The sequence below is a fragment of the Polyergus mexicanus genome, unplaced genomic scaffold (genome assembly GCF_030449975.1).
Source record: "Polyergus mexicanus isolate NDT 795.1 unplaced genomic scaffold, iyPolMexi1.0 SCAF_23, whole genome shotgun sequence".
In the NCBI taxonomy this organism is placed as follows: Eukaryota; Metazoa; Arthropoda; class Insecta; order Hymenoptera; family Formicidae; genus Polyergus; species Polyergus mexicanus.
In genome coordinates this window covers 17,140-29,799 of record NW_027223343.1, presented here as the reverse complement: position 1 = coordinate 29,799, position 12,660 = coordinate 17,140, and the positions used below count along the sequence as shown (strand labels likewise).

The following is a 12,660-nucleotide window of genomic DNA, read 5'->3' as shown; positions in this document are numbered from 1 at the left end:
GTGCGCAATATCCACATATCAAAATAAAAAAATATACACATAAAAAAAAACCAATTAAGAGAAGGATCCTCTTAATTGTTTTAATTATAGGACAACATTATAATTCTATATTGTAAGTTTTGAGCTTCTACAAATTGTTTTTAAATATGATCGCAAAATTAAATTCGTTAGACAATATCATAATTGGAATAAATTTTAATAATTCGGTATACAGTAGATATGCTTTTATACTTAGAATTGAATTAATCTTTGCTGAAAGGGCATAAGTCAACGTCAGAAATGAATTTCATCATGGCAACTCTGAATTGTTAGAATAATCTTTGAATTTCAATCAAGAAGTTTTCAAGTTAGTCAGTTAAAATATACATCTGCGCAGTTATTTAAAAACCATTTTTGAAAAAGAATGTCTATATAATATAATTAATAATTACAAGAGAATATTTTTTTATCATTGACAAAATAATTTACGATAGTTATACATTAAAAAAAAAAAATGTAACTTGAAATGTAATACGTTTACAACAAGAATTTACACACACACATTACTGTCGTAGTTTTAATATAGTACAAACATATAAATACGAAAAATAGAGAAAATTACGTAAATAATGAGAGTATGAAAAAAGCTAGACAATTTGGAAGATACGACACTGAAAAATGTAGTCCATTCATCTCGAATAAGGCTCAATACCTTGTTTTATCACGGCCAAAACAAGGAAGAAAAATCAATACGGAAAAGTAAGTTTTGATTGAAATATGTATTCGTTAAAAAACGTCGTAAAGAAACCTAAATCAATTATTATATGAGAAAAAGATATAAGAATATTTCTTGAATAAAATCAATATCGCGTTGTAATACTAATATTAATCATATCTAGTCTTTATACATTGTTTATCTTACAATTCTCGTAGAGCATGTAATGATTTTTTGTGTCTTAGCGCGCTATTGTTTACATTCGCGGTTGTCTTATTTAACACAATATTTTTTTTAAATATAAATTTTGATGAACAGGTTGCGTTTTGATTATATTTTAATATTGCGTACACATACTTGTGCGAAACCTATATATATTGTAATTAACTAATCGTTCGTTAGCCATAATTTTCTGACTTTGTGTCAAAGCGTCTTTAAATTACTACGACAAAGTATGAATCTATCCTTTGATATGCAAAAACATCAGCTCCAGTTTTACGCGCCATGAATATATTTCCCATCTATCCCGGTGCCTCTACACCTAATATCGATATAATTCAGAATCAAGAGAGCTATATGCGGACGCGCAAATGGATAGAGTGTTTGTAAAGATTCATTCGGAAATGTTCGGGCGAAATAATCACGAATAATCGATATGATTTCGTAATGCTTTCAATTTCTCGAAGCCGAAATCGCGCGATTTCGTTTGTTTCATTCCAACGAGTTCTCCCGACGAGCGTTTCGACGCGCTCCATTATCCGCTTTGCCGATTAAATGGCGTATCAATTTCTTGTCTTGAGGAATATCGAGCAGGTTAAATAGTAGAACTTGTCTGTGATATCGAGAGAACGAAATAGTTCGCTACTCTATCTTCATTACACAAGTTTTAATCAATTTAACCGAGCGCGCCTATTCGTTCCGGTACTTTTCGCGTAATCTAAGGATCTGTGTGAAAGTTATCGTGTCGAAAGTTAGCATAAAATTGTCCTCGATCTCTCTCATTTCATTTAGCTTCGGTGTCAAAAGTGGTACACGTCGTCGAGAATGAATTTATACACCGACGCATTTACATCTTGTTTATTCATTAGATACTTTGTCAGACAAATATCGCCTTCCAGTGGAGTATATACTTTGCCAACTTAATAATTCCATTCGCATCTCGTCGAGAACGCAACCCAAGTATAGTTCCCGAAACTTTGTGACGCGAACAAATTTCTCTATGCATCTGAATTTCCAGAATTACATTCGCGTGAAATTTTACATAAATTTACAATTTTGCTCATATAAATTTTTCGGTTATACAGATTAAATTCATTTACAAATTATAATATGCATTGGCAATTAAAATATATGCATAATTCAAAATAAGTTTATGTCAATCCGATATTATATAGATCGCGCAATTTTCATTTTATAACTATTATTTATAGCTTGAACTCATTTTAATTAAACGGCCACATAGATAGTGATGTACATATATATATATATATATATATATATATATATATATATATATATATGTATGTGTAATAATTTCCACGTGTAGATAATAATAACGGAGTATTCAAATAACGATAACGTCTATACAGATTAAGCATGCAGACAAAAGCATGCAGACGTCTGGAAGTGTAAATATATAAACGTGCTTAATATCCAATACGCTGTAACGATAACACATATCTATTAATAGAATTCCAATAAATCATATAGCAAATCATCGATAATTGAAAAATACAAGAACGAAATCTTAATTAATTTATATGCATGCGCCAAATCAAGCTTGTTTTGTGCTTGCATATAGACACACAACATTAATAAAAATTTATAAGATATACAGAAAAAAAAATATATATATAAAAATAGATATATAGGAAAAGGATAAAAATGGATCTTCAGTATAAAATTTTTTCCAATAAATTTGCAATAAAAATATTAGATTTGAAAAGAATTTATTCGTTAATAAACGTAGAATTTAATTATTGCGTCTAACACACTAATAAATAAACTTGGACAATCTAATAAATTTGGACAATAAACATCTTTTACAAGGAAAAATTGAGCTTTTAAAGCAAATATAATTAAAACATCCGAGAGTTCAAATGAGAATTCAAAACGCAAACAATGGGAACAATAGCCTTCTTGTGTATATTCGTTTAATGTTTAATCCCATACCTTTTCTCTCGTAAAAAATTATTATTTATTATTCTCGAAAAAATTATCGATAAAACGAGAACGTAATATCGAGGTTACATCTTCGATAAAAAAAACAACGAATTGGTGAAATTTTATTGACAAGAGATGTGAAACACTGGCGATAAAATAGTAACCGGGCAAACAAGCCGCATCATAAAGATCGATGTTTATATCTTGACCTTGTAACATCGATGAACATCATTTCAACGAAGTTATATAATTCGATAAAGTCAAAGTCTTGTGTGTGTTGGTGATTGTTATAAACTTCGTAATATTAAAGAAAATTTCATATATACATATATGTCGTTTTATTTCTATAGCGCTTTGCTTATTATTAATCTTGAAAAAAGTATCTGGGGTACGATTAAAAATAATATGTTTCCAAGGTTAAAATTATACATGTTAACATGTTCGGATTCTATTGTTGCTGAGCATTTTCTTGCAAAAATTTTAAAAATAGACCCCTTTTTGTTTTCTATTCGTCAAATATCGAACAATCGTATAACTTATCATAATATATACATATGTACCATCCTGTTAATGCAATTCGATCAAGAGTGATATTGGTCAAATGATTATAAAAGAAAAATCTTGGGAAACCAGTATGAAAACTTTATTCGCACAAATAAGTTTTCTCATTATCAGTCGAAGGAGAAAGAAAAGAATGTTTCGCCGTATATCCCGCGAGTGTATATAAGAAACCGCACTTTCTCGATTCAATTCTGTTTTTCTTCTGGTAATACAATACGTGTCAACTTGAAGATCGTGTTCGCGGATATAAAAGTACCTCGTAGACGATGGGGTATTATAGAAGACAATTGCGCAGGCGTCGCCGCCGGTGAGCTTTTTGCACGACGAGCTAACACCGGAGGAGGAAATTTCGCGAGGGAGAAACCGACAGTCGGCGCCGAGCCGCCCTCGTGCGCATTCGCGTTGTCAATTATGTGAAAAAAATTCTCTGTAAAACTCTCTCATAGTACGACGATGCTTCTCGCGCACGACTTTCGATGGACCGCGACGTAAGAAAATTCAATTTCGTAATAAAATTTTTCCATCGAGTGCAAACTCGCGGCGTGAATCTTCATAAAAAATCGAATAGTTAAAATCGCCACGTTAAAATTTTCCCGAGAAGATCCATGTGCTCGCAGCATGGCTATCATGCAGTCCTGTTGTTGTTGGCAATCCGTACGCAGAGGCAGCTACGCTTGTGCCGTTTATACCACAGTAAGTACCGACGATAACAAAGTGTTACGTATACTTAAACGAAATTGTTATGCAAGTTATAAACAAAAGAATCACGTTTTTTATTTATATTATTTTCCATGTGTAATTTAGTTAGACAGAACATCAGTTTTAAAACTTTGATATTTGAGAAAATTTTAGCATATTTAACAGCTTTTCTGCATGTTTATTTTGGCACATAAAAAAGTTTAAAATTTTCAATTTTTCAAGATATGAGAGAGAGAGAGAGAGAGAGAGAGAGAGAGAGAATTTTTATTCTTTTATATTAATGTCTTATATTAAGGAAAAATTTAAACTATATTTTATCTACTTATCTTTATCTCAATATCATTTATATCTTTATTCTATAATAAAAAAAATAAAATAGAATAATATAATTGAAATTTTATAAATACACATTTATAGAGAGAAAAATTTGATTTATACCATTGATCGTCTTTCATTTGAGGACTTGTGCGATAGCTCCTCGTACGTCTAATGATTAATTCTTCCACTTTCCACTTTCACATCCGATAGTCAGATGAAATAATGATCCGAGGCAATAACAAATTATACAATACATTTTAGAAGATATAATGATTTATGACATTAATCTTTAATTAATTAATTAAAATTAACGTCATTAAATTTTCCCTTTCTGCAACTATAGTAAACTATAATAAATGTAGTAAATCCCCCCTATCCAGATTTTATATTTTTTTTTCTCACAAACATTTTTGATAAAAATATACCGGTTATCGCATTGCATATAGTATACCGTAAAAAATATGTATGCATTCCTTAATTTAATTACAAAAATTACATAAATCTTCAATTTATTATGTTTGTGCAATATTTATCGAATTATCTACTAAATCGAATTTAACATCGTTCTATATCAGCGCAATGAAACACATCATTGATTGACACATCGTATTCGCTAATGAACGCGCTGGGATGCGAGTTTTACTAACGAGAAAACGATGCCAGAAGTACGATTTGAAAATCTTTATGATGAGATAATGCGGTTTGTGGAAAATTCTCTTGAAGAATATTACGTACGATTGTGATTTATGAGAATAATTTTAAAACACGAACGGAGTTAAGAAGACGTAAAATCACAGATTTCAATAAAAACTCCGAACAGTTCGGAATACTAAGACTCCCCGCGCGCAAAATTTTAATTCAAATGCATAATGATAGTTTAATATTTCCCGACATTTCGAATTTTAGATTTGCTCTCCAAGTACGTATTTTGACGTATTTAATTCGCTGTTTCCGGCTCAATAATATGATGAATAAATGAAATGTAATTAATGAAAGGAACATTTAAATTTTAATATTGTAGAATTAAGCGATTAAGTGTCACAATTTTTCAAAATTATAATTTCTATTATTATTATTTTTCAAACATTTACTCAAATTACTCAATGTTTCTTCTTATAGATGAAATATTGAAAGTTATAAATTGACGTATTGCGGCATATAGTCATTTCTCCACGGACAAGAGGAAAAGAAAATTGAACGGGAAGAAAAGGAAGATATTTGTTTAATATCGGTGAATTATCACGATACCGCCAACGACCATCTGTACAATTCTATACGGACGATATCCCCTGCTCACGCTCCCAGAATTAAACTAACCCGAGTTATTGCAACGGATGTACATGTCTTTCTTCCCGCAAATTGGTAACAGGATTGCTCCCGAGCTTGCTAACGCGAAATCGAATTATTCTCCGGATATTGAACTCGCGCCGCATGTCTGTTGTTTTTCTACTCTTTTTTTATAAAATCAATATCTAGATATATCGACAAGTAAGCTGAAAAATGAGACTTAAATAGATCCTAAAATGTAACGTAATAGAGACGAATTAAATTGTGCATGTTAAAACGCTGTTAAAACACGCAGCACGTAAGTCTATTAAATTATTCAAAGGCATTAATCAAAATGATCTGCTTAAACAATAATCATATATGAATATTCCAAGAATTAAATTTATAAAATTAATTACGATGTTAATGAATAAATTATCCTTAATTAATAATTTTATTTTAATTCAATTTTTATTTTTATTTTATTTTAATTAAAAAAAAAATAAATTGCAATCTTTAACGTATTTAATAGTATAATTTTTATATAATACATTTAATAAAACGCGTATCTTTCTTGTTCCAATAAGGAGTAATAAAATTATAAAAATTTGAATCTTTGAATCTCAAATATTTTTATTCTCAATCAATCTCTATTATATTGAATGGCATATTTTGTAAATATAAATTAATGATATCCTCCATCTACTCGCGATTTTAGATATACTTTGCACTGGTAGCATCAACCACCGGCACGGTTTTTCGAGAGGAGAGTGGTTATCTCAAGGGAGAGGTTTCACTACCAGAGTCATCCAGCTTTCTGGAAGGAGGAACCATATCGCCAAGTAAGTGGACAATAAATAGAAAATAGTACTCAATATTCTAGCGAATTAACGGCATTTGATTTTTCCATTATAATAAAATTTTCGATCTCACGCATGGAATCGTCCTCGAAATTGTCTCTATTAAGTAGTCGGCTTCGCTTAAACGATATCGTATTGCTTGTATTGCTTCAGCCACGGTTCATTTCAACGCAATGCTGCTTATCTGCTCCTGCTGCGGCGTATTGTGCAGTCTCCTTCTTTTGTACGGCTTGTACAAGGTAGGGAAAATCTTCGGAGTAATCATTAATAAGAAACGCCATATAATTCCATTCCTTTATTTATTTGTAATACTTAGATATTGCAAGAGAAATTAATTTAGAAAATATAGAACTGTAATAATATAATAAAATATAGAATGTACAAGATAGTGCAAAATTTCAGATTAAAAGCGTAGTATAATATAATTCCATTCTTTTACATAATTGCGAAAATTAGAAATCGTAAGAGGTTAATTTGAAAATGTAGCTGTAGATTTTTTTATATAGAAGATTATTATACCATCTCTATTGTTATATTAGATTGTTGCACATTAGATGCTATTATATTAGATAAGAAAAAAATTGTCACTCATTTTATTTTCTTTCTTTGAGAAAACAACATAATTTTTATAAATATTTTCATGCGCAGCTATTATATTTGAGTAAACAGCTAAATTTGTATTTTACTATATTTTTCGCGATACAAGCTTTTTGTCTTCCTCAGGATGTAGATTTTCGCGTTTATTATATCACGCCATTTACCACTCGATCCCATATGAATAGTAGAAGATACTAGTATTACATGGAACGCGATAAAACAGTATTGTCGCTGCTCTTGAATGGATGATATGAAGAGCTATCGGTGTAACATGCACACGTTATTCCCGAGAGATATGTGTTATTAAACGCAACACAGACTAGACAATTGAATGAATTCATATATACACTGTTATTATTAAGTTTATTCATATTAACTCTTAATGGAAAGTCTAATTTTGCTGATTATTTTTTGAATTTTTTAAATTATTAATATTAATTCATATAATTTTAATATATCCTTGGATAGCATAATCAAATAAGGATTTAAATTTAAAAATCTGTTCATGTAACTACTATTTATTATCAAGACTACAATATACAGCAAAATGTGCGTATTGATTTTTTATTTTTGTTTCTGTGAATCTATATCTATAATGTAGATATATTAATTTTTTTTATATTAACTGAGTGAGGTTTTCATGCAGTAATATATAAATATAAGCTGTCAATAAGCGTGCTATATAATCCACATAATCTATTTTGTGTGCGCGATATTATTATAAATGATAAAAATTATAAATTTGCATGCGCGCCTAGCAAAAAAAAAAAAAAAAAAAAAAAAAAAAAAAAAAAAAAAATGAAAACACATTAAAGATCTTAATTATTCTGAGTACCTTTGCTTGACTGTGACGAATATTATTAATAAGACAAACTGTAGCATTCACGCGATATGACGTAACGTGACGTGAATAATATATTCATGAATATTAATAGAATGACACTGATAACATGGCAAGAGGAAACCTTTTCCAAGTATCATCACGAAACGTGTTTGACGAAAAACATATTTCGTGCATTTCATATTCTACCGCTTTACATTACAGAATTTCCATTACTACGCTTCGTTTTATTATTTTAATATCAAAGAATTATTAAACGGAACCGCATAATTAAAATCCTTGGAATTTAGGAACAGACGTGAAACGAACAGAAGTTCGCAGAAATTTTTTTCTGTGAAAAATTCGACATATATCTTTCATACAAGCTCGTGTATGAGTATCACTCACTCTCCGCGTAAATTTTCAGGACCGCAAGACGTTGCTGCTTCCATGGATTATTGTAATCATCATATGTGGCATCATTGATATAGCACATTCACTGTACTTGTTCATCGTTACAGTGAGTATTTTATATTGTATTCCTTTTCATATATATATTTGTATAATAAAAAAAGATAATCTTCGATTTCTTGGGATTGTGCATATACAGAACTTAAAATTATCGTTTTTATCATTTTAAATATTTCGATATACTTATCAGTAATAATTAATTCAATTAATTATCAGATCAAATATAAAAACTAGTGTATTTTTCTGTATCTCTCTTAATGCATGAATTAATAAGATAATCTTTCTTGTAAAACTGGTTTGACGAAAATTTTATCAAAGCAAAAATTAATTTAAGATTTGACAGAAAAGGGGCGTAAGTGTATGAAAACAAGAGTATTGTAATAAGTATTCTTTAAATACGCCCTTCTTCGAGCATATGAGATTTTCTAGAAATCAATATCTGTTTTATACTTTTTTTTTTTCTATACAACATTTCTTATGGAATTTATAATTAATTCAATTGATCGTCCTGTGAATTCGAATACGAATAAATTTTTTGTTTTGTTTGGCATGTAAAATATGTTTCCCTATTCTTTATTCATTTTTTTCCTTTATTTTCATTCTGCAATATTTGAAATTTATGAGTATCGGCTGCTTGAAAGACTCGTAACTATTTTAGGAGGCAGCACTTACGAGTTCTTTACGAGAGAAATATCAAAACTCTTGGCAGTCTTTTAAAATAAACCGTGGAAAATCCAAATATGCATTTAAGACACGAGGACAGACGTAAGTATGTTTACGCCCCTTTTCAAACGCTCATGAAATTTTCAAATTTACATGTATTTATTTACACATTTACATATATGAGAGATAAGATTTGTGCGTATAAAATATTGGAAAATTTTGATCTATTACAGCCCGAGTTTAATCCGGCAAGAGTTATGCTCTACACATTAAATTTCTTTCTACTTTGTTTAAACGTGAGTACATTCGACTAACAATAATTTTAATTGCTAAGTACTTTGTCACGGTTGTAATTGCTTTGTAATCATCATTATAGCCATTGAAATCTATCAAACTTGTTTAAGAAGATTGATATATGTAAGACACACATTATAAAAATTACATAGTTGTATAAATTACATAAAATTATATATGATTCTATGATTCTCTCACAAAGAATATAATAATAATATAGAGTAGAAAAACACATACTATTTTTGTAAAATGCAACAAGTATGAGAAATTAAAGAGTTATTAAATTAAAGAGTTATTAAATTGTGTTGAAAATTTATATATATATTTGTACATTACAAATATTAAATCACTCAGCACAAAATAACTATTGTTACAGATATATTCGCTTTTATGTGTCATCTCGCAGTATCAAGAGTACTTAGCTGGTCGCGGCACCGCTGCCCATGACTACGAATATAGGGTCAGTATTCCGAAAATTTCGCAGAGGAAAGAACAGTGGGATAAGGGACGAAAAGTTAAGTGAATTATTCAGTCATACTGCTTTATTCACGAACAGCTTATTTAAAAAGATATAAATATTTAATGCGCGTGTATATAATTTACGAACAATAAATATAAGACGGATTAATTAAACTATAAATATAAGACGGAAAATACATATATATATATATATATATATATATATCTGTGTGTATTTTTGTAATACCAGTAAGTGGTCTTTGATATTAATAGACAATTAAACGAAAAAGAAGATTAACGGGAAGTCTGTGAGAAAAATACGACCAAATGTTTTCCGAAAGCTAAGAAAGTAACCAAGAGTAAAGGGATATTTGTAGCAATTTTATTACGTCAATTATCTCATAATCAATATCGTAAAGAGAATTGATCGTGTCTCGAGAATTCTGTTATATTTGTGACCTTCTTTACACGTCGAAAATACTTCGTGTCGAATTCTTTTTTTGTACAAATTATTTCTCTCTGTATATACGCAATATCCTCATATAATCTTTTAGCAGTTCTCATAAAAGCTGACATATATCGAATGTATAATTTCCAAGTTTCCCATTTTTTAATGTGTGATTTCTATCGTCGTTTAAATCTCGCGACCCACGTTCTGAAAATTTTTAATCGCACGATATATTTTATTTATATCTCATATAATATCCCTTAAAGGTTCCAGTGGTGAGATACGTAACTCAACCACCAACTACGACCGTCACCACGTCGTGTCTAAGTTCGCGAAAAGGTGTCACTAATAATGAAACAAAAGCTACACCGACACAGAGTCCTACAGCATGTCACAATCCTCTCTTATCGGAAAGAAGTCCCACTGGGAATCGGATATCAAGGAAGCACGTTCAATTTCCAGATACATCGACATCGTCAAATCAGATACAAGGTAAGAGCATATACGTTTTGGAAAGGATTAAAAATAAATATGGAAATCTGGGGCAAAAGAAGAGAAATGTCGCGTCCTCGATATCAGTTTACATCGCGCTCATACATTTCACCACACGTTGCCATTTTCATTAATTTGTGTTAAATATCTCAATATTAATTTTCAGTTGTTATAGTCTGTCGACAGCTCCGTTTGTCACCGTAAATTGCACGTAAAATATATGGTATACACTATTTTATTTTGACATTTTATAAATCATCAGAAATATGCCGCGAATAGAATGTTTTATGTAAAATATCACATTTTTAAAATGATATTGTTGCACACCAAAATATCTAATTATCGGAATCAAATTTCATAAGCGTTTTTTCCCGAGAACTTGTGTTTTAAATAATTCGTAAAATAAAACTCTTATGTGAATAATAAATTATATCTTGTATAAATATGTCAAATATTACATAAATATGTAAAATTATTTACCTTTCCGAATAAAATTTAACGAAGAAAATGCAGGATATATCGAAAGTGACAATAACAGTTATCTGTTACATATCTTATGTACTTGTGCTTATCGTTGCTATTTGGATAATCAAACAGATAAACGAAAAATAATTTGAAGTATCTATTATGCAAATGTTTCAGAGATACCAGTAACAAAGGTCCAAACGAAGTGTTCGCCGAAAATTGATCATAATAATGCAAAGATTTGGTTGCAACCAAACGATGCTATAACGATCGTCATTAGCCAGTCCTCACCGTCGAGCGAAGAAGAGCATTATTCATAAACAGAATGAACTCGTCACACACAATGCAATTGTTAACAGTCCAAATATATACATATATATGATTCCTACATACGTTTCCATGGAAGACGGGTGTATCAGTGTGTAAATACATCGCTAGTTTTTATTTATTAAAAGGAAAAGCTTATAAGCGTCGTTACTTTATTAATTTTTTTCTTATTTTATAATGGCGTTTGTTAGACAAAAGTCTCTCACACATACAATACATACTAACATTTTCAGTTTTTGATCAAATCTGGATCAAAGTCACATATATTGCTAAACAAATAGATTTAAAAAAAATACAATATTGAAGATGTGATATAGATACAAAATTTATTTTTATAATAATAAAGTATGCAATATAATTATTATCTGAATTCAATAGGAAAACGCCATTCGGATAATTTTTTAAAATATTCTGTATCTTCCGGTATAAAATAGTTAAAACAGCATGCTCCCTTGTGACTAAAGCAAGTTCTTTTATATTCTTTCAGATGTAATTTCAGCAATTTCCCAATGTCATTAAATATTTGATTTATGTTTTCTGTTTTTGAGCGCGATTACTACAACGTAAGTCCAATATGCAAATTCGTTATAATATATAAACTAGTTATAATTTGTTTATGTACCGTCGACATTCCATTTATGTACTACAATTAATTTTCAATTTACTACAAATTATATTACAGAAAAGAAGGCATGTATTTGACATCAAAAGGTGCTTCTTTCGATCGAATATCAACAGCTCTCGAATACTTTTTATCGAGATATAAAATCAAAGCATAAATAATTTAATCTTCTTTACTGTTTCGATGAACCATACAATTCCTCTTTTATCTAAATTTTTGCCTTTTATCTTAGGTACGTAGAAAATGTGAATAAAGCATCGATAATGAATATGCACGCAATGAATATTAAGAACGGCATGTGTATGTCGATATTATCGACTATGATCACATAATTTTGTCATAAATGTTCAAGCATAGTTTACATGATGACAGTAATTTAATTGCAAAACGGTTTCGTATTTGTAGGAAATAGTTCGCCAAGATGAATAGTAATGATGTTAG

The 12,660-nt window shown here is 29.8% G+C and overlaps 1 protein-coding gene across 4 annotated transcripts; it reads left to right on the top strand.

The window, feature by feature from the left end:
- Nucleotides 1-3,800: 3,800 nt before the first annotated feature.
- Nucleotides 3,801-11,795, top strand: LOC138942570 (uncharacterized). Of its 4 annotated transcripts, XM_070312893.1 has the most exons (9): nucleotides 4,039-4,111; nucleotides 5,555-5,797; nucleotides 6,420-6,543; nucleotides 6,715-6,800; nucleotides 8,406-8,498; nucleotides 9,346-9,408; nucleotides 9,783-9,920; nucleotides 10,580-10,805; nucleotides 11,448-11,795. In XM_070312893.1, exons 4-9 carry the CDS (start codon nucleotides 6,735-6,737, stop codon nucleotides 11,588-11,590), a joined length of 729 nt encoding a protein of 242 aa, XP_070168994.1. In that variant the 5' UTR covers nucleotides 4,039-4,111; nucleotides 5,555-5,797; nucleotides 6,420-6,543; nucleotides 6,715-6,734; the 3' UTR covers nucleotides 11,591-11,795. The 4 variants fall into 4 exon arrangements, with proteins under 4 accessions (XP_070168993.1, XP_070168992.1, XP_070168994.1 ...); XM_070312892.1 differs by lacking the exon at nucleotides 5,555-5,797 and having other exon boundaries at nucleotides 3,801-4,111; nucleotides 9,783-9,866; XM_070312891.1 differs by lacking the exon at nucleotides 5,555-5,797 and having other exon boundaries at nucleotides 3,801-4,111.
- Nucleotides 11,796-12,660: the final 865 nt, after the last annotated feature.

Coding starts and splice junctions, on each gene's coding strand:
- LOC138942570 (XM_070312891.1), top strand. CDS start 4,037: ATGGCTATCATGCAGTCCTGTTGTTGTTGGCAATCCGTACGCAGAGGC. Junction 4,112..6,419: donor CTTGTGCCGTTTATACCACA/GTAAGTACCGAC, acceptor TCGCGATTTTAG/ATATACTTTGCACTGGTAGC. Junction 10,806..11,447: donor ATCGTCAAATCAGATACAAG/GTAAGAGCATAT, acceptor CAAATGTTTCAG/AGATACCAGTAACAAAGGTC.